Source organism: Pristiophorus japonicus, chromosome 13 (genome assembly GCF_044704955.1).
Source record: "Pristiophorus japonicus isolate sPriJap1 chromosome 13, sPriJap1.hap1, whole genome shotgun sequence".
Classification (NCBI taxonomy): domain Eukaryota; kingdom Metazoa; phylum Chordata; class Chondrichthyes; family Pristiophoridae; genus Pristiophorus; species Pristiophorus japonicus.
Window position 1 is genome coordinate 115,351,524 of NC_091989.1, and position 20,578 is coordinate 115,372,101.

At 46.5% G+C, this 20,578-nt stretch overlaps 1 protein-coding gene across 6 annotated transcripts in view; it reads left to right on the forward strand.

Annotated features, from left to right (window-relative positions):
• nlrc5 (NLR family, CARD domain containing 5) overlaps positions 1-20,578 on the forward strand; it is a 198,200-nt gene that overhangs the window by 26,711 nt on the left and 150,911 nt on the right. For 5 of the 6 annotated variants that reach the window (XM_070896896.1, XM_070896890.1, XM_070896892.1 and 2 more), the window contains exons 2-5: positions 6,520-6,839; positions 8,010-8,072; positions 9,502-9,582; positions 10,721-10,855. In XM_070896896.1, the coding sequence (XP_070752997.1) occupies positions 6,520-6,839; positions 8,010-8,072; positions 9,502-9,582; positions 10,721-10,855 (599 nt within the window). The remainder of the gene's footprint in view (positions 1-6,519; positions 6,840-8,009; positions 8,073-9,501; positions 9,583-10,720; positions 10,856-20,578) is intronic. The other variant, XM_070896894.1, reaches the window with a different exon arrangement.

The following is a 20,578-nucleotide window of genomic DNA, read 5'->3' on the forward strand; positions in this document are numbered from 1 at the left end:
GCCTGAGTGTCTGCTGTTTGCGGTGCCTCAGGCCTATCCAGACTGCCCACAGTGATTGGGCTCTCCTCCCTTTGGTTCCGGTGTTCGGTCACCTGTGGTGGAGTGAACTCTACATCGTGTTCTTCCTCTGCTTCTTCTATGGGGTTGCTGAACCTCCTTTTTGTTTGATCCACGTGTTTGCGGCAGATTTGTCCATTGATAAGTTTAACTACCAGAATCCTATTTCCCTCTTTGGCAATCACAGTGCCTGTGAGCCATTTGAGTCCTGCAGCGTAGTTGAGGACAAAAACAGGATAATTTACATCAATACATCGCGCCCTCGCATTCCTGTCATGGTAGTCATGTTGTGGCTGGCGCCTGCTCTCGACAATTTCTTTCATGGTGGGGTGTATAAGGGATAACCGGGTTTTAAGTGTCCTTTTCATTAGCAGCTCTGCGGGTGGAACCCCTGTGAGCGAGTGTGGTCGGGATCTATAGGCCAACAGGAGGCGTGATAAGCGTCTTTGTAGGGAACCCCCTTGGATTCTGAGCATCCCCTGTTTGATTATCTGCACTGCTCGTTCTGCCTGGCCGTTTGAGGCCGGATTGAACGGTGCCATTCTGACATGGTTAATTCCATTGCCTGCCATGAAGTCCTGGAATTCAGTGCTTGTGAAGCACGGGCCATTGTCACTGACCAAGACGTCTGGTAGACCGTGGGCGGCGAACATTGCCCGTAGACTTTCTACCGTGGCAGAGGATGTGCTTGAATTTAAAATGTCACACTCGATCCATTTGGAGCAGGCGTCTACTACAACCAAAAACATTTTTCCCATGAAAGGACCTGCGTAGTCCACATGGATGCGTGACCAAGGCTTGGCGGGCCAGGACCAGGGGCTAAGAGGGGCTTCCCTGGGCGCATTGCCCAGCTGGGCACACGTGTTGCACCTGCGAACACAAAGTTCCAGATCTGCGTCTATCCCTGGCCACCAAACGTGTGACCTGGCAATTGCTTTCATCATGACAATGCCCGGGTGCTCATTGTGGAGTTCTCTGATGAACACCTCTCTGTCCATCTGGGGCATGACTATGCGATTTCCCCACAGTAGGCAATCGGCCTGAATCGAGAGTTCATCCCTGCGCCTGTGAAATGGTTTAAATTTCTCAGGGCATGCCCTGTACGTGGCTGCCCAGTCCCCATTCAGGACACATTTCTTGACTAGAGAGAATAGCAGGTCTCTATTTGTCCAGACTTTAATCTGACGGGCTGTCACGGGTGGGCTTTCGCTTCCGAAAACTTCAACAGCCATGACATCTCAGCAGCATGCTCGGTAGCCCCTTCAGTGGTGGCTAGTGGGAGCCTGCTGAGTGCATCGGCGCAGTTTTCGGTGCCCGGTCTGTGCCGAATTGTATAGTCATAGGTGGCTAACGTGAGTGCCCACCTCTGTATGCAGGCCGATGCATTTGCATTTATGGCCTTGTTGTCGGCCAAAAGGGACGTTAGGGGTTTGTGATCTGTCTCCAGCTCAAATTTCCTGCCAAACAGGTACTGGTGCATTTTCTTTACTGCATATACACATGCGAGCGCCTCCTTTTCTACCATCCTGTAACCCCTTTCTGCCTGGGACAGACTCCTGGAGACATAAGCTACCGGCTGTAACTGACCCTTGACATTGACATGCTGCAACATACACCCGACCCCATAGGATGACGCATCGCACGTTAACACAAGTTTCTTACATGGGTGGTAGTGTGTTAACAGAGTGTTGGAACATAACAAATTGCGTGCTCTATTAAAAGCCCTTCCTGGCTGTCCCCCCAGACCCATTTGCGACCTTTGCATAGGGGCACGTGTCGCGGCTCTAGCAGTATGCTCAATTTGGGAAGAAAATTACCAAAATAGTTCAGGAGCCCCAGGAATGAACGCAGCTCCGTCGTGTTACGGGGTCTGGGTGCTCTCTGGATCGCTTCCGTCTTGGACACAGTAGGGCTGAACCCGTCTGCTGCTACCCTCAACCCCAGGAATTCTACCTCTGGAGCTAGGAAGACGCACTTCGCCTTTTTCAGTCGCAGTCCTCCCGGTCCAGTCTGCGTAGCACCTCCTCCAGGTTGTGGAGGTGTTCTTCAGTATCGTAACCCATGATGAGGATGTCGTCCTGAAAAACCACCGTCCCTGGAATTGACTTGAGGAGGCTTTTCAGATTTCGTTGGAAGATCGCGGCGGCCGAGCGACTCCCGAACGGACATCTGTTGTACTCAAACAACTCCTTGTGTGTCGTGATGGTGGTCAGCTTCTTCAACTCACTTGCCAGCTCCTGGGTCATGTAAGCTGAGGTTAGGTCCAATTTTGAAAAAAGTTTGCCACCGGATAGCGTCGCAAAGAGGTCCTCCGCTCTCGGTAGTGGGTACTGGTCTTGGAGTGACACCTGATTGATGGTGGCCTTGTAATCACCACATATTCTGACCGACCCATCCGCCTTGAGCACCGGCACAATCGGGCTCGCCCAGTCACTGAATTCGACTGGCGAGATGATGCCTTCCCTCAGCAAGTGGTCCAATTCGCATTCTATCTTTTCCCGCATCATGTACGGCACCACTCTGTCCTTGTGGTGTACTGGCCTGGCTTCCGGGTTTATGTGAATCACTTGGCCCCCATGAAAGTGCCGATGCCGGGTTGAAATAGTGAGTCAAATTTGTCCAGGATCTGTGAGCATGATACTCGCTCCACAGAGGAAATTGCATTGACATTGCCCCATTTCCAGTTCATGACAGCAAGCCAACTCCTCCCCAGTAGTGCGGGACCGTCCCCTGGGACAATCCAGAGTGGCAACCTGTTCTCCGAATCTTTGTGGGTCACGAATACCATGGCGCTGCCTAGCACTGGAATGATCTGCTTTGTGTAAGTCTGTAGCTGTGCGTCAATCGGCAATAATTTTGGCCTCCTGGCCTTGGACGCCCACAACTTTTCGAACTGTTTGATACCCATCAGGGACTGGCTGGCCCCCGTGTCTAGCTCCATTGATACTGGGATGCCATTGAGGAGCACTTTCATCATTATCGGTGGCGTCCTATTGTATGAACTGTAGACGTGCTCCACATGAACTCGCTGAACTTCAGCTTCCAGCGATTTCCCCCAGCGTTCATTTCTGTAATTTCTGCAGGTATTTTGCTCATCTCTGCAAACTCCGGCTGAGTGTGTGCCTCCATGCCTTCAACATGAGCTGTTGTTGGAAACAAAAGGTCCCTTGCCCGTCGATCGTCCCTGACTGCCCCTGTTATTGTCCTTGAGTGCGCCATTAACAGGTGTTAATGGCCCCATTACTGGCCGCATTGTCCCTTGCAATGGTGTGAATCGCCGTTCAGCTTGCCAGTGTCTCTGTCAAACTCCCCCTCTGGGTTCGACTACATGTTGGGGCATGCCTGATTGCCCCTGTCTGCCTGGAGAACTGTGTGCTGCTTTAACAATGTTGAATCTCTGTCCCAACCATTCCTTAACACAGTACCTCTCGTCTGTTCTGCTAGTGGCCATGCTCGCATGGTTTAAATCCCAGTTTCTCGTCGCCATTGATAGGTCCTTACTATACAGTACAAATGCACACGAGGCCCATGCTTGAGAGAAGGTCAGTCTGTGACCTGTCCTTTATTCCTTAGCACTCAAAGTGATGAAGGTGGGTGGAGCTTCCCCTTTTATACCTGAAGGCCCAGGTTAGGAGTGTCTCCCACCTAGTGGTCAGTGTTCTCACAGTGTACAACTTAGGTCAGATTATACATGGGTTACAATGCTGGTTGAATACATGACAGTAGTGTAAATCCAGAGTTTGGCCCCGGAGGAGGAAATTTCACTGTGTTTCGCTCCAAAATCTGGTCCAGCTTTAGCATCAGACCACACGAGATTATAGTTTGAATATAATAGACGCAAGCATACATTAGGCATGTAACTGTTCTCGCTTCGCAAATAAAAATCAGTAGTAAATACAGAAAGGCAAACAGTGTGCTTGACTGAAAATCTAACACAACTTGGCAACTGGTTTGTTAAATATATTGGCTATGAGGCAATTAGTAATAAAAACTGAAAATGCTGGAAACACTCAGCAGGTGAGGCAGCATCTGTGGCGAGAGAAGCAGAGTTAACGGCCGGCATTTTCACATTGCCGAGCGTGCGGATTTGGGAGCTGGGTCGGCAGTTAACAACGCTGAAATTGACTGCGTTGGGAACCCGTCGTCATCCTGCCAACTTCCACATTTAACTGGAGCGCATTTTGAAGCTCATCGCAGCAGCAGTAGCAGCCTTCTTCTGCACACCGACCTGATGCTCCACAGGAGAGAGGGGATCAGCACATGGGTGCACCAGGCCGGAGGTGATACCCCCAACTCAGGGTGTACAGGCAGAGGATGAGCTTCCTCAACATGACTGAGCAGCAGTGCCAAAGGAGGCTCAGGCTATCGCAGACATTTGCAGATTGCTGGACGAACACCTGCAGCCCAGAGGACCGGGTGGACATGCCTTGCCAGCGGCTGTCAAAGTCACCACCGCCCTCAACTTCTTCACCTCAGACTCCTTCCAGGGATCTGAAACAGACATTTGTGGGATCTCGCAGTCGACCACCCACAAATGCATCACCCATATCACCAATGCCCTGTTTCACAAATCAGCCACTTATATAAACTTTGCCACTGATGAAGCCAGTGTTACTGAGTGAGTGCTTGGCATTACGGCTGTGGCTGGGGGCATCATCGACTGCACACACGTGGCCATCAAGGCAGCCCCAGATCACCCAGGAGTGTTCGTGAACCAGAAGGTCTTCCACTGCATCAATGAGCAGCTCGTCTGCAACCATCAAAAGATTATCATGCATGTATGTGCCAGTTTTCCAGGGAGTTATCATGGCTCTTTCGTCCTTCGTCAGTCCACCCTCCAAGCAGACTTACCGGCTGGCTGCTTGGAGACAAGGGCTATCCACTGAAGACGTGGCTGATAACATCCTTGAGGAGGCCAAGGAGTACTATCATAAAAGCTACATGTTGACCAGATGTGTCATAGAGCAATGAACATGCTGAAGATGCACTTCAGATGCCGTGACAGATCTGTACCTTCAATACGCACCAGCCAGGGTCTCCAGAATCATCGTTGTATGCTGCGCGCTGCACAACATTGCACAGCAGTGAGGATTGGAGCTGCAGGAGGAGCATGGGGGAGATGGCACCAGCAGCGGTGCACATTGCTGCCCGGGATGGCCTCATCATGACCCGATTTAGTTAAGTTGCACCTGTGCATCCATCTGGCTCCCAGCTGCAGTAACAATTTCCCCCCCACATCCCCCCACCAACACCACAAAGCAGTCCCAAAATGACCAAACCATTCCTGTCAAACAAACACCCATTGCTCAAGGATAAATAATGTCTCACCATTCACTCCAAGTGACAAGGCCACTTCCCAGGTAGCACACAAAAAAATGGGTATGATGGGAAATTGGTGCAAATAAATAAATTTATGCACGTCATAGATAGAACTGAAACTTAACCCTAACATTTTAGCAAACACCCATGTGCATCTATGATTGTGTCTTTTTTCTTTTCCGTGTGCTGCTACAAGGTGCAACCCCTGTGGCTTCAGCAGAGGTAGAGGCAGGCTGCTCACTTCCCTGCTGTAACTACTTTGACACTTTTGGCAGACATACTCTGGTTTTGCAGCCTGTGAGGGCCCCACCAAAGACTGCAACTGTGCAGGGGCAGACTCAGCCATCGGGATCCGAAGCAGCATGTGAGCCTCTGACTGAGAGGGAAGCAATGGGGGAGAAGTGGGAGTGCTTGGAACAGAGCCCCCACTTCCATGTTCCCTCTCACCATCATCCCTCTCATAGGCCACCCGCACTTCCCTGCTAGCAAGGAACTGGAGAGCACCTTGCTGCACATTAGTGGGGTGATGAACGCCCAAGTCTACGTTGTAATCCCTTCGAGAGACGAGGTCAACAAGAGTCTGAATCTGTTGTTCACAGCAAGCCTTTTCTCGTTTGATTGGCGCATTAGCTGCTCCATGTTGGTGCCATCCTTTCCATGGAGAAGCACAGCCTCACTGTCGCCTGCGATATGGTGGTGTTCATATTGGAATTGGATTCCTCTATTTTCTCTATAATTGCACACATCGCAGCTGGAAAAGCCGCCAGAGCCTCACGCATTTGTTGCTGCTCCTCTAAGATCAACTTCTTTGTTGACGGCTCCCAAGGTTCAGCAATGGCATCCAGCTAAAGCAGAGCTTGGAGCATCCTATGCCCTCTGGTGAGGACTCAGAGAAGAGTTTCAGTGCTAGTATGAAAGTTTGTGAAAATCATCACCAAATTCACTCTGGAAGAAAGTTTATGATTTCAAATTTAGCGCCTTGGGATGGTTTTCTATGTTAAAGGCACTATATAAATGCAAGTTGTTGTTTAAATAAGCTTGAAGTGGAGTGAGCCTTGCTAAACATTTCTCATTTCAATTGCAAATGTTATATGAATGATTTATACGTTTAACAGTATACTCATGTCCAATTTGTCAATCCAGTTTCTTTGCCAGGATGAGCAGCAGTGGAATTAAGGAAGTGCTGGAGAGTAACTATGGGCAGCTGGTGGAATCTCTCAGCAAGGAAGCTAAGCGTGTCCTTGCTGAGGCCAAGGCTATCTTCAACAAGGAGGAGCTGGACCTTGTCATGAGCCAAAAAACCAATGAGGAGAAAGTATCAGAGTTGCTAAACAGATTGCTGACCAAAGATAATGACACCTGCAAGAAGTTCATTGAAAGGATCATTATCATGATGCCCTGTAACTCATTCCCTATGTGTCTGGAGAACTCGCTAATGACAGCTGGACATGACTTCACACAAGGTAATTTGTGATGTGTTGATTACAAGATTCTGCAGAGTCTGAAAAGGAGAACTATGAGGTGGAATGAATTTGTAATTTTTCAATATTGACCCAATCTAATTGGAATTGGTCCACTTTGTCCAACATAGTGATGGCTAGATGAATAAAGCTCAAGCTCCATCTTATTTGCCTTCTACCATCCTGGTAGTTGCATGAGGCAATGATAATAGAGTTGCTGACTAATCATAGCAACCAACCTCTATCAATGAGTCTACAACAGATCCGGACATGGTGTGAGGAAAACCCCAGTGGTGGAGAACTTTGGGAACCATAGGCCCTAAGTCACCTGTTCCTCCTAAGTATGCAACAGATACCACATGTCATGTCTCAAATTACTCATATACTGTGTCCCCAAAATGTCATTTCTGAACCTAGTTAAATATTAAACCTTTGCTGTTTTGTTCTTGTTCAATTTGTTCTTTTGCATTCTATTGAAGATCAAAATCAGTGTTTACAAACCCATTCCACTTGAAAGTAACTAGTAATATATCTGAGTCAATGCACAAAATAAAATAAAAATGCTTTGGGGAATGTGTTAAACTAATGTTACTTATTCTATATTTTATTCTGAGATATCTATGTATCAAGAAATCCCATTTATTTTGTGTGTGAATTCTAGGTTTACAAAAGGGTACATTTACTTATGGTGTGTAAATCAGAGTTAAGACCCGACTTGATCGCAGACTAAAGAGTTTTGAGACTTTCTTGTCCTGCTGCTTCTCTCTTGTGTTCTCAAGCCATGACTTAGGATGTTAGCTGCATTTACATACAATTACAGTTGTGGTTTAACTCCACTCAAAGACGTTAATATTGTGCTTTGGGATTTTTTTAATACTCAGCACTCTGTCCTCCTAGCGCAGGTGTGACACAGATGAGATGTAATATAGATCTCCCTATATGGTGAAATCAACAGCATTTCCCAAATCTGTGACCTCTGCCACCTAGAAGGACAAGGGCAGCAGATGCATAGGAGCACATTCACCTCCAAGTCACACACACCAACTTGGACATATATTGCTGATCTGCAATATAATTGGCCGTGCCTGGCAGTCAGTCAGTCAGGTGCTGTTCTGCGATTCTTCCAGTTTGTGAAAAATGTAATTGACAGCATAAATGCCTTTGTTTCTTCAGATTTGTTGCACCAGGAACTGGGTGAATTTAATTCTGACTCTGAAATACAACCAAGTGCAAAAGGTAAGGGTGGAAATCATGAGAGAATTTTTTAGAAAAGAAAAAAAGAATGGAAGAGATGATGGGGGGGTTGCAGGGCGGGGTGGGGTGAGGGAAACATTCAGCCCATCCAGCCTGGGATTTGAACTGGACTTAATGTTAATGGCCATAATGTTAACTATTCCGTCTGCCCCTGCCACCCCCTCCAATAACTGGTAATAGAGCTGTTGTATTCTTTGTGAATGTCTTTGCTAAGTTTACACTGCAAGGACCCTGCAACTGTTTGTATCAGTTACAATGCCCTGAACTACATCAATCCAAACATGGAAGAATGAAGATGGGACAGTTGTAGTAGAACCGTGTCACTCACTGAGTAACCTGAGCCTGTCTGTTGTTTGGGTAGTGACATAAACACTCAAACTGAACAAGTCCAAATAAAACCCATGGATCAGTTGTTATGTAATGGCACCAAAACTAAGGAATGTAATGGATCCGTCTTTAAAACAATGATGCAATACTGAGGTCTCGATATTTTTAAAAGGAAATGTATCTTTGTGTTCTCGGGGTGAATTAAATCAGTGTGGTATTTGGCCATATTGCTGGGGATGCCTGACTACTTTATTAAAAGAAAGAAGTTGAACAGTGAACTTCCCCAGGCAAATCTCTGGCAGCTTCCACAACCAATGCAAGACTGGCACCGGCAGAGGCCTGGCATAGGCAAATTTAAGAAAAAGAAAAAAGGAACTTGCATTTATATAGCGCCTTTCACAATCTTAGGACATCCCAAAGCACTTTACAGCCAATAAAGTATTTTTGAAGTGTAGTTGCCATTGCAATATAAGAAACACGGCAGTTAATTCACAGCAAGGTCCCACAAACAGCAATGAGATACTGGACCAGATCATCTGTTTTTTTACTGATGTTGGTTGAGGGATAAATACTGGCTAGGATACCAGGGAGAACTCCCCTGCTCTATTTTCAAAATAGTGCTGTGGGATTTGTTGCATCTACTGAGAGGAGACAGAGCCTCGGTTTAACATCTCATCTGAAAGACAGCACCTTCAACAGTGCAACACTCCCTCAGCATTATTCTGGAGGGTCAGCCTAGATTGTGTGCTCAAGTCTCTGGAGTGGGACTTGAACCCACAATCTTCTGACGCAGAGGCAAGAGCGCTACCTCTGAGCCATGGTGGGCACCTAATTAGCAAATAGTCTTTGAGCAATATTTGTATGTAACTGTATATATTATATATGTGTGTGAACAGCAGGTTGTGAATTGTGGTTTGTTACATAAATATATAATAACTTAGTATACAACTGGCCTGCATGGCAGTTTTTGAAATGGTTTGACCAAAGTTCCAGCAATCTGAATAATTGGACTTGTTGTCAAGAACTAACATTCCCTCTTGGTCTGTTCTGTAACCGGTCATTAAAATTTCCCCAACTTCTTTAGATATTTCACAGAGTGGAAGAAAACGAAGTGCAGTGCAAGTGGAGAGCCTTAAACCTACACAAGCAAAGCGAACAAGAAAAGGTAAATAGAAACACTAACAATAATGTAGATAATAATAGCTATGAGTGGCAATAGAAGCTAGCCCTAGGGCTAGGTAAATCTATCGTAAGTACTTGCCCTTGGCCTACATGCTCACTCCACATTAGACTACCTGACTTAGACTGGAAGATTGCTGTAATCAGGAGCCCATGTTTCACTCCAGTGTCATATACAATTTGGCTGCCTGATTTGTTCATGGAGTGTGGGTGATGTGGCAAGGCCGCTGTTATTACCCACCCCTGAATATCAGTTGCTGTCCATGTGGTGATGGTGCACCCATATTGGTAGTTGATTGGCAATCACAGGATTTTGACCAAGCAACAAGGAAGGAGATTGGCACGTGTTTGGTTAAATGAATACAGGGACACAGTGGCCCAGAGTGTCCAGTGAGATTGGCGACTTAGACTGTAAATCTCATCATCATAGGCAGTCCCTTGGAGTCGAGGATGACTTGCTTCAGCTCTAAAAGTGAGTTCTCAGGTGACTGAGGAGTCCAATGCAGGATCTACAGCCTCTATCACAGGTGGGGCAGACAGTGGTTGAAGGAAAGGGTGGGTGGGGAGCCTGGGTTGATGCACGCTCCTTCTGCTGTCTGTGCTTGATTTCTGCTTGTTCTCGGCGATGGGACTCGAGGTACTCAGCGCCCTCCCGGATACTCTTCCTCCACTTTGGGCGGTCTTGGGCCGGGGATTCCCAGGTGTCAGTGGGAATGTTACACTTTATCAAAGAGGCTTTGAGGGTGCCCTTGAAGTGTTTCCTCTGCCCACCTGGGGCTCACTTGCCGTGTTGAAGCTCTATGTAGAGCGCTTACTTTGGGAGTCTCGTGTCGATCTATCCCGCTGATCTCACCATTGATAGGTGTCCTCCTAGATTGGTTTCGATTACCTGAGTCAGTCAGAGAGGAATTTTTCAGAATGTTTTCTCCCTTATTACCCTTGGTTTTATTTTCCTGATTTGTTTGCCTCTCCCAGTAGCTGCAGGGCGTTAGGAAGTGTCTAGTCATGATGCACTAGACATTATTTGTGTGGGGCAGGCTTGATGGACCAGCTTGTCTTTCCCTGCCCATCATTTTCTTATGTTCGTATGCAAGCCTGAAAGCAGATTTCCTATTCCTTTTTAGGTAATAATTGCAAAGCTCCAAAATCCAGTTCTAAAGCCACATTCACCACAACTATGTTGAATCAAGACCCTGAAGAATTGGACAACACATTGCATCAAACAGGAGAAGAGTATTTGAATTTGCCAGCAATTTCAGGTCATTTTTAAGTCAAATTGTTTTTCCTCTTTATTAATGTTAGATCTCTTAATTTTCAATGAAATGCGAACTCCGGTTGTAGTTTTAACATAACTTTTATTCTGGCAGCAACAACAAGCTTCTGGCTGATTTCCAGTTCCATTGTCTTACTGAGAACACATGGCCAAAATGACTGTTCATATACCTGATCAGTTTACAGAAAAGAACATGCCTTCTTTGACCTTATTGGCTCAATTGATATTCTGTTAACCTTTAATTGGCTCGCTACCAAAGATCCTAAAATGTCAAGTTGATTGATGATTTAATGCAACATGCTCCTACTCACGTAGCAGCTCTGACTGGGAAGTCTGTGTATTCTCACAGCCTGTCTGAATGCAACCTGTTTGAATTCTCTATCAATCCCCCCTTTGATTCTTTCACAAACTGAATCATAAAACATCAGGTATCACTGGTTAAACATTCTACAAAATAATTTCATACATGTTAATAGAGTTTCCTTCTAAAATTTGTTGATGTGTTTCGCCACATGTCTGGACTAGTAGCTTCCACACAAATTTACACTAACCCGAATTCCATCGTGGCCGCAATGGAAGTCTGGTTTTAGTAGGTTAATTAACCTTATTCCAATTTAATCCAAATCAATATCTTAATTCAACCAGTAAACAACCTTCCATTAAGCATAACATACCCCTGTGCCACGTACAGATGGTCTGCTGGTACCTGTCTCACCTGCGGGACAGCAGCTACAGCCGCCTAGTCGCAACAACATTTAATCAACATAAACAATATAAAAGTAAAACAATTACAACAAATAGAATTAAACCTTCCACCAATGAAGTTCCTATTGAACCTAGCCATTCAGTGGCTCCACTCCACAAAGTGAATGATGGGGGTTGCTTAAGTTTTTCTACCTCCTTTTGGATATGCGCCGCTAAGTGGGTAATTTCTTCAGAGCTATCTGGGATACATGTGCAACACTCAGTTCCGAGTAGGGCGCAAGTACCTCCCTTTTCAGCCAGGATGTAGGCAAGGACCAGTCTATTCTGTAGGGCTACTGTGCGGATTGCTACCATTTCTGCATTGATTTTAACTAGGGCCTCTGAGGTATCATTGACTACCCGTTCCACAACGGATGCCATGTTAATGGATTCCCTTGCCAGTCTGGCGGTCCCATACCTGGGGATCAGAATGGCAAAGAACCTCTCTGTTTCTGTGATAGCTCTCTTAGGACGGTGTAAATGTTCCGACAGTGACTTTATATGATACATATATGGCACAATATAGGCTAAATAGTAGGATCCCGTCCAATTCTGGGGCAGCCAAGGGTAAGCCTTGTGGCCACACACCCAATAGGTGCCATTATAGGCAATGAATGTTAGCTGTTTCTTTGTCAGCAACACTCCGGGGCCTGTCCAGGCTTTTCCATCTGTTTTATTCAGAATCCCCGTTACGTTAAAAACTCCCACATCGGCCCAGTTTGGATGGTTCCGTGGCTTGATTATATTATAATTCCGGGAGCAGTTACAATACCCCATATTTTGGCCTCTTTTGATGTTTCTAATCAGACAGACCGATTCCCCTGGTCTTCCTATTCACGTTGTATTAGTGATAACAAAAAATGGGGGCCGTTTGGAATTATTGTAGCACGGTTGGTACCCCCCTTCAAAGGTAGTCAGATTGTAACCTGCTGACTTCCATTTACGAGCCCAGTTTTCCGTATCCTGAAACGCATTGCCTGTTTTGTTTTGATTAATTATCCACTCAGCCATTTCCGAGATATTCAAGGGAACTGCCCTCAAGGGAATCCCTCCCTTTGAGTGAATAGGAATATGCTCACACACCCAACAACTAGAAATGTTACCATGTTTGGCATAAATGTATTACATATATAAAAAGGTATTTACATGTCATTCCCTTGCTACCCTACTATTTCCCTTTGGTGCAGAGGGTCGGCTAGTAAGAAGTAGGCAAATGCCTAGAATACCAACAGTCAGTAATACATTAAATTTATACATTTTGGCAAAAAGTAATTGTTCTTATCAGATTTCAGCTTCAGTTACGGGTGCTTGCTTAACGTGTGAGGCGTGGATCCAGGCTTTCTTTCCTTGGACTTTAACAGCTGCCTGGGTGGTCAATAACATTTGGTAAGGTCCCTCCCACTTGGCACCCAAAGGTTCTTTATGCAACTTTTTCACATACACCCAGACTCCCGGGATGATGTCGTGTCCTCCTTCGGGTGGATTACCCCAAGCTGCCGATACCTGTCGGGAAACAGAACTAATGGCATTGGTTAGGTTCTGACAGTATGATAACAAAGTGTCACTCATTAAGTGAACATCAGCTTTCCGTAAATCAATAGTTCCTGGCAGCGACATGGGCCTTCCTGTTATAATTTCAAATGGGCTTAGACCTGTAGTTCTGTTTGGGGTTGCCCTAATGCTACATAGCATTATTGGTAGTGCCTGGGGTCATGGTGTTCCTTCTTGGTGATATTTGGCAAGCTGTTGTTTCAGAGTTCGATTCATTCGCTCTACTTGTCCTGATGATTGTGGATGATAAGGACAGTGTAAATCCCACGTAATGTTCAGTAACCTACAGACTTCTTGGCAGACAGCACCTATGAAGTGTGTTCCTTGATCTGAGTCAATGCTACTCGGGACTTCCCATCGGGGAATGTAATCCTTACACAAGACCTGTGCAGTGTGATTGGCTGTGGCTCTTTTAGTTGGGACAGCTTCTACCCATCTAGAGAATCTGTCGACCATGACAAGAATGTTAGTGTATTCTTGGCATGAAGGAAGAGATATATAATCAACCTGCAGATGCTGGAATGATCCGACAGGGGCAGGGGGCCTCAGTTGGGGCATTACCGTGATGGGTCCAGAATTATTTTTCTGCTACCAGCTGGGCATGTTTTTTAAATCCCCGACCCCACCAGCTTTTCTGGAACCGTGCCGTCATCTGTTGTGAGGCCAAGTGTCCCCACGAGTGCATCTGTTGGGCTAAAAAAGGCATAAGCGCTTGTGGCGCGACTGGCTTGTCGGTAACTCTTTGTCTCCAGACACCATCTTCGCATAGCTTAATTCCTGCCTCAATCCATGTCCATTTTTCCTCTCTGGAGCACTCGCCTTGCATTGTTTGAAGGTCTCATGTCAAGAGTCCTGAGTGCTTCCAATCTGCACATCTGTGTTGGTTCTTCTGGGGGAGCGTCCTGTGAGGCGGCATCTTTAGCTGCCTGGTCGGCTAGGGCATTTTCCTGTGCTTCCGTGGTATTTTCCTTGGTATGGGCCTTACACTTCAGGATGGACATTTCCTGAAGTAATTGTATGGCCTCTAGTAAGTCTCGGACTTCTTTTCCATTTCGGATAGGTGTACCAGCAGCAGTGAGCAATCCTCTTTTCCGCCATAACAGACCAAAGTCGTGAGCGACTCCAAAAGCATAACGCGAATCTGTGTAGACATTAGCTGTCTGTCCTTCTGCTATTCGACATGCTTCTGACAAGGCCCGTAACTCGGCCTGTTGTGCTGACGTTCCTGAGGGTAAACATCCTTTTGCCACTACCTCATATAAGGTTGTAACTGCCCATCCTGCTTTTCTGGTACCATTGTCAACAAAGGAGGAACCATCTGTAAACAGGATAAGGTCTGGGTTGTGCAGAGGCTCCTCTGCTGCTAAGGCTACTTCTGTTGTTTCTTTTAAAATCTCCACGCAGTCATGCTCTTCACCTTCTCCCCCCTCTTGCTCCCTCGATTCTGACATCGGGAGCATAGTTGCGGGATTAACCGGGCTGGCCCGGACGATATGGAGATTAGGAGCTTCCAAAACTGCTGTCCAGCGGGTCCATCTAGCTGCTGTCACCTGAGACATTCTATTCATAGTCAGCAAAGCATGTACGGTGTGGGGACACTTGACAATCAGCTTTTGGTCGAGGACTAGACCCGCAGTGATCATTACCGCTCGACATTTGGCTTCCATGGCCCTTAGGCAACTTTCCCATCCAAGGGCTACCGCATCCAGTTTTGCCGAATAATAGCCAATAGGTCTTTGCCGATCCCCATGTTCTTGTGTCAGTATAGCTGTCATATATCCTTCTTTCTCATGGACAAACAGGGTAAATGGCTTACCACTGTCGAGGATTCCCAGAGCCGGTGCTGAACACGAAGCCTTTTTCAAACTCAGGAAGGCCTCTTGCTGTTCCTTAGTGAGGGTGATGGCTTCTTTAGAGGCACGTTTCCCCTTTAAAATATTATTCAATGGCTGAGCAAGCTGTGTGAAGGAGTCAATCCAATTTCTGTTAAAGTTACACAATCCCAAAAAAGACCTTAGTTCCTGAATAGTGGTGGGTTTTTTAGCAGCCCGAATGGCTGCAGTTCTATCCTGGGTAAGTTCTCTCTTTCCTTGTGAAATCTTTTGTCCCAGGTCTACAATCTCTTCTTGGGATATTTGTGCTTTGTCGATGCTGGCTTTAAGTCCTTTCAGCCGAAGGTGGTCCAGCAAAGCTCGTAAATCTTGTTCATGCTGTTCTTCCGTGTTTGAAGTTAGCAGGATATCGTCTACAAATTGGATGACTGTGGATGACAGGGGAGTTAATTCTCGCAAATGGCTTTGTAAAGCCATGTGGAATACCGTAGGGCTGTTGTGGAAACCCTGCGGTAACCGGGTCCAAATATACTGTTGCCCTTGGACTGTGAAAGCAAACCACTGTCAAACCTCCGGTGCCAGAGGCACCGACCAAAATCCGTTGGCCATATCTATAACCGAGAAATATTTATGTTCCGGTTTGAGTGCATTAAAGATGGTGGAGGGATCTGCGACCAAAGGAACTTTTTGATCAATACACTAGTTAGCTTTCCTATAATCTACAGTCAAACGCCAAGTCTCATTAGATTTCTGTACCGGCCACACAGGGCTATTGGAGGAGCTATGCGTTTTAATAAGCACCCCATGTTTCTCCAATTGCTAAATAACCGGTAAGAGTCCCGCGATAGCAGTTGGACTGATGGGATACTGTTTAGTGCATGGAGGCTTGGTCCCTGTAAATGATGCAGGCTCCATCTGGAGTAGGCCACAATCGTTCTTATCTTTAGCCCATATCGGGTGTTCCTTCAATTCTTCTTTCTTCAAGGTTCTAATTGACCATTTCACCCGACCATCCTCGAAATGCAACGATGAATCTACTTGGATTAGAACGTCCATTCCCAAAAGAGGTTGATCTACTGGGCCTATCCAGACTGGCGTGGTTAGTTCATGTGGACCCAGCCCTATAAGTACCGGTGTTGTCCTTTTAATTTCCATTTTATGGCCCCCAACTCCATAGGCTGTACGTGCCCTACCATCCAACGGCAAAAAGTCTCCATATTGTAGGGGTAAGCATGTTAATTCCGCCCCTGTGTCTAAAAGACAGTCCACATCCTTATCGCCCACCCTCACAGTTATATATAGCCCATCTCCCCTTTGTTGTATTAGTGCGAGGAGGGGGGCCAGGGTGGGGTCTAATCGTTTTTTGCTATCCCAAGTAACTCCTTCTGTTGTTGTATTGTCAGTCGCTTAAATGCTTCTATGAGGTCATTATCTTGTGACAAGCCTGGTTTGTTGGCTGAATTGTATCCCTAGCTGCATCCTCTTCCCCAGCCACGATCTTGCTGTTTTGCCCTGCACGTCTTGGCCCAGTGATCTTCTTTCCCACAATAATGACATTTTCCGGGTAATTTTCGTAATGACTGTTTATCGGAATCCTGGGATTTCCCTCCCATAGCCTGTACAGCTTGGACTTTAGCTCCCATATCCCGATCTAATTGGTTACATCGATCCACCAATGCTGCAAAGGTAGTTCCTCTACCTTCCCAGTCCGGTAACATTTTGCATTTTGGACAGTTCTGGCTTTAGACCTGCCACGAAAGCTGCTTTCAGCTGTCCAAACACTTGTTCATCCATTTCCTCGTCCGTATTATTCATACCCGAATGTTCTAGCCACGTGCATCTAAACCGCTCGTCATACTCCAGGACCTCCTCTGTTCCTTTCTGTTGGCAGGCTGCAATTTTCCCCCAGTCTGTCTTAGCTGGACTGAAGGCTTGCAGCCAGTGTTTAATCGCCTTCCATCCTGCGTTTAATTCTTGCTCATCCTGCCCCAAAGCTTCTTCTACCTTGTCGTGCAATTTTCTTCCTTGTGTTTTTGGCACCATTATGGTCAAAATTTGCACTCCGTCCCAGGGATGAAGTTGATATATATTTCTTAAGCGGTCCAATTGGTCCCACGTTTTCACGCCCCGTTTCTTTGGATTGGGCAATTCCTTGGACCATTTATCAATTTTCTCTGGGTCTGCCGGATCATGAAATAAGTATTCTGCATACACCCTTTTCCTCATTTTTTTGGTTCCGCCCTCATCCGCAGTCTCTTCTGATTTGACTACAACTCGTCTTTTTTTAAACGGCGCAAAGCACACCCCTAATTCTTCATCATCCTCCGACACTGTATTGTCGGAGGATTCAGAATCCGTATCTATTCCTCGGTCGTGTCCTCGGGTTTGCGCTTTTAATTTATCCAAACATGGGTACCCTGGGAATTGACCGATACATTTTCCTTTTCCTATTACTGTCTCTTGACCTAATGATTTTTTTCCATTCTTTAATTTCACCTTTAAGATCTTTAACTTCCGCTTCCGACTTTTCAAGTTCAAGCTTTTTCTGTCGCAGCCTTGCACAAACAGCTTGCAATTGGTCCTTTGTACTGGTCAGGTCCCTATCATGTTGGGAACGCGTTATAATTTCATTCCGCTGTCGGATCTGTCCCATAACGGTTAGGGACCATCGGGTTCGCTCTTTATTTTTCATACGGGTCGTTTTTCCCCAGACCCTTCTGATCTCGTCCAAGGACCACTGTCCTTTGAAGGTTCCGTACTTTTGTTCGATCTTAATACAGGTTTTAGATAAGTCGAATTGTTGCTCTATATATTCTTTCAACTGTTGGAGGATTTCATCTATCGAAACTTCAGGTGGTGCCTGCCCACCTTTAACAGTTGTAGGCAATTCTTTGCTCTTATCTCCTGCTGCTATAATACTTATTTCTTTACTGGGGTCTCGAGTCGTAGGCTTTCCAGCCGATCAGTGGATCGGTGATTAATTAACTAACACACCGCCAAAGTTAGACGTCTATGGGAGCTCGAGCCGATTACCAACCGGAGGGTTCGCAAACCGGAGGCTTTCGGAATCTCGTAGAAGGAGAGGCGAATTTAGACTTTTGACCGAGGACTTTTATAAAGAGGAGTCCTTACCTCAGTATGTAGGTCCGATGTCCAAAATTGAGTTTCTTCCCTCAGCGATCGTGTTCGTGACGCCAAAATTATTAGATATCTTAATTTTCAATGAAATGCGAACTCCGGTTGTAGTTTTAACATAACTTTTATTCTGGCAGCAGCAACAAGCTTCTGGCTGATTGCCAGTTCCTTTGTCTTACTGAGAACACATGGCCAAAATGGCTGTTCATATACCTGATCAGTTTACAGAAAAGAACGCGCCTTTTTTGACCTTATTGGCTCAATTGATATTCTGTTAACCTTTAATTGGCTCGTTACCAAAGGTCCTAAAATGTCAAGTTGATTGATGACTTAATGCAACATGCTCCCACTCACATAGCAGCTCTGACTGGGAAGTCTGTGTATTCTCACAGCTTGTCTGAATGCAACCTGTTTGAATTCTCTATCACCTATTGAACTTGTTCTCAGGTTCACATCCCCCTGCCAAGCTAATTTAAATGCTCCCCAACAGCACTAGCAAAACTCCCCGCGAGGATATTGTTCCCTGCACTGTTGCGGTGCAACTCGTCTGGTTTGTACAGGTCCCATCAACCCCAGAAGTGGTCCCAATGCCTCAGGAATTTAAAGCTCTCCCTCCTGCACCAACTTTCCAGCCACGCGTTCATCCTCTCTATCCTTCTATTCTTGTACTCATTAGCATGTGGCACCGGTAATAACCCGGAGATTTCTACCTTTGAGGTCTTACCCTTTAATTTTTCTCCTAGCTCCCTAAATTGTGCCTGCAGGACCTCATCCCTCTTTCTACCTATGTCATTGGTCCTGATATGGACCACGACCTCTGGCTGTTCACCCTCTCCATCCACAATGGCCTGCGTCCGCTCTGTGACATCCTTGATCCTGGCACCAGGAAGGCACCATACCATCCTGGAGTGGCATCTACGGCTGCAGAAACGTCTCTCTATTCCCCTAACTATTGAATCCCCTACCAGTAAAACTCTTACATTCCTTGTTCCTCCCCCCTGTGCAGCTGAGCCACACGTGGTGCCTTCGACTTGGCTCTGGCTGCACTCCCCAGAGGCACCATCGCCCTCACCGGTGCTCAGAAGAGAATATCGGTTGGAAAGTGAGATAGACTCAGGGGGGACTCCTGCACTACCTGCCTTGCGTTCTTCCTCCATCTGGTGGTCATCCACTTCTCCTCTGCCTGCATACTTTTAAGCTGCGGGGTGACCACCTCCTGAAACGTGCTATCCATGTAGCTCTCAGCCCCGCGGATGCACTGTAGTGACTTCAGCAGCTGCTCAAGCTCTGAAACGTGGAAGCTGGAGACAACTCCTACACACATGGTTTTCTAGGCTGCGCGAAACGTCCAGGACTTCCCACATGCCACAGGTCATGCACTCCACAGGGCTGAGCTGCCCTGCCAGCCCTCTAATTCGACTTATCTGTTATAAAAGCGAAAGAGAGATACTTATCAATCAACCAGCCAATCACTTACCTGCCCGGACGAGGGCTGTGAGTGGGCAGAGGTCAAAAACGCAGTTTGGAGCTTAATCTGAAATCAGTGGGGCGCAGGGGAGTAATATACTCGGCAGCGGGAGGGCTGGAGATCTGCGAGGAGAGGGAGACCCGGAGGTCGGGGAGGCCTGGGAGGCCCAGAGGTCAGGGAGGAGCAGGAGGTCGGCGAGAAGCGGGAGGCCCGGAAGTCAGGGAGGAGCGGGAGGCTGTACAAAATTATGGTGCTTCCTCTTTGACACAGTCAACTAGCCAATCACTTACCTACCCGGACGAGGAATTGCACTTTTGTGAGGTAGGCTGGACCATGCCTGGGATCGAGTGTTGAGTGATGTGGGATGGAATGTGTAAATTCTGCTTGCAATTTATGATGGTCTCTGAAAGCCTTGAGTGTGCTACAGTTTGTAAGTGGCCATTTTACTCTGTACTAGCCAATCTCCTGCAGCATTGTTCAGGGGTGGTGTGGAGTCTGAAGCACATTGGTGATATTTAGCTGCAAGGTGAGGCTGTGTTCAATCTAGCCTGTCACGTAAAGCCTATTGCTCAGATATTCCATGTGGCTAAGTGATCTAATAAAGGCACATCCCAACGGGAATTGGATTGTAACCATTGAGGGGATTTTGTGCAGATTGACAGCTCCTAGCAAATTCCTGGATCCTGCCATTGGAGAAAGATCAGAGTGTGAAGATCAGGAAACCAGAAGGAAATGACTGAGCTTCTTTTGTGCTTTTCAAACTTTGAAGTGTGCTATCCAAAGTGTTAACATATTGGCAGTAGATACAAGGCATAAACATTAATTACACACTCTAACTGATCTGTTGTGGCAAAGCTCATTGTGCATGCAGTATACTTTAGGAGGGTTATACCATGTGACATACAATGTATAATGACTGGAGGGTTACATCATCATCATAGGCAGTCCCTCGAAATCAAGGAAGACTTACTTCCACTCT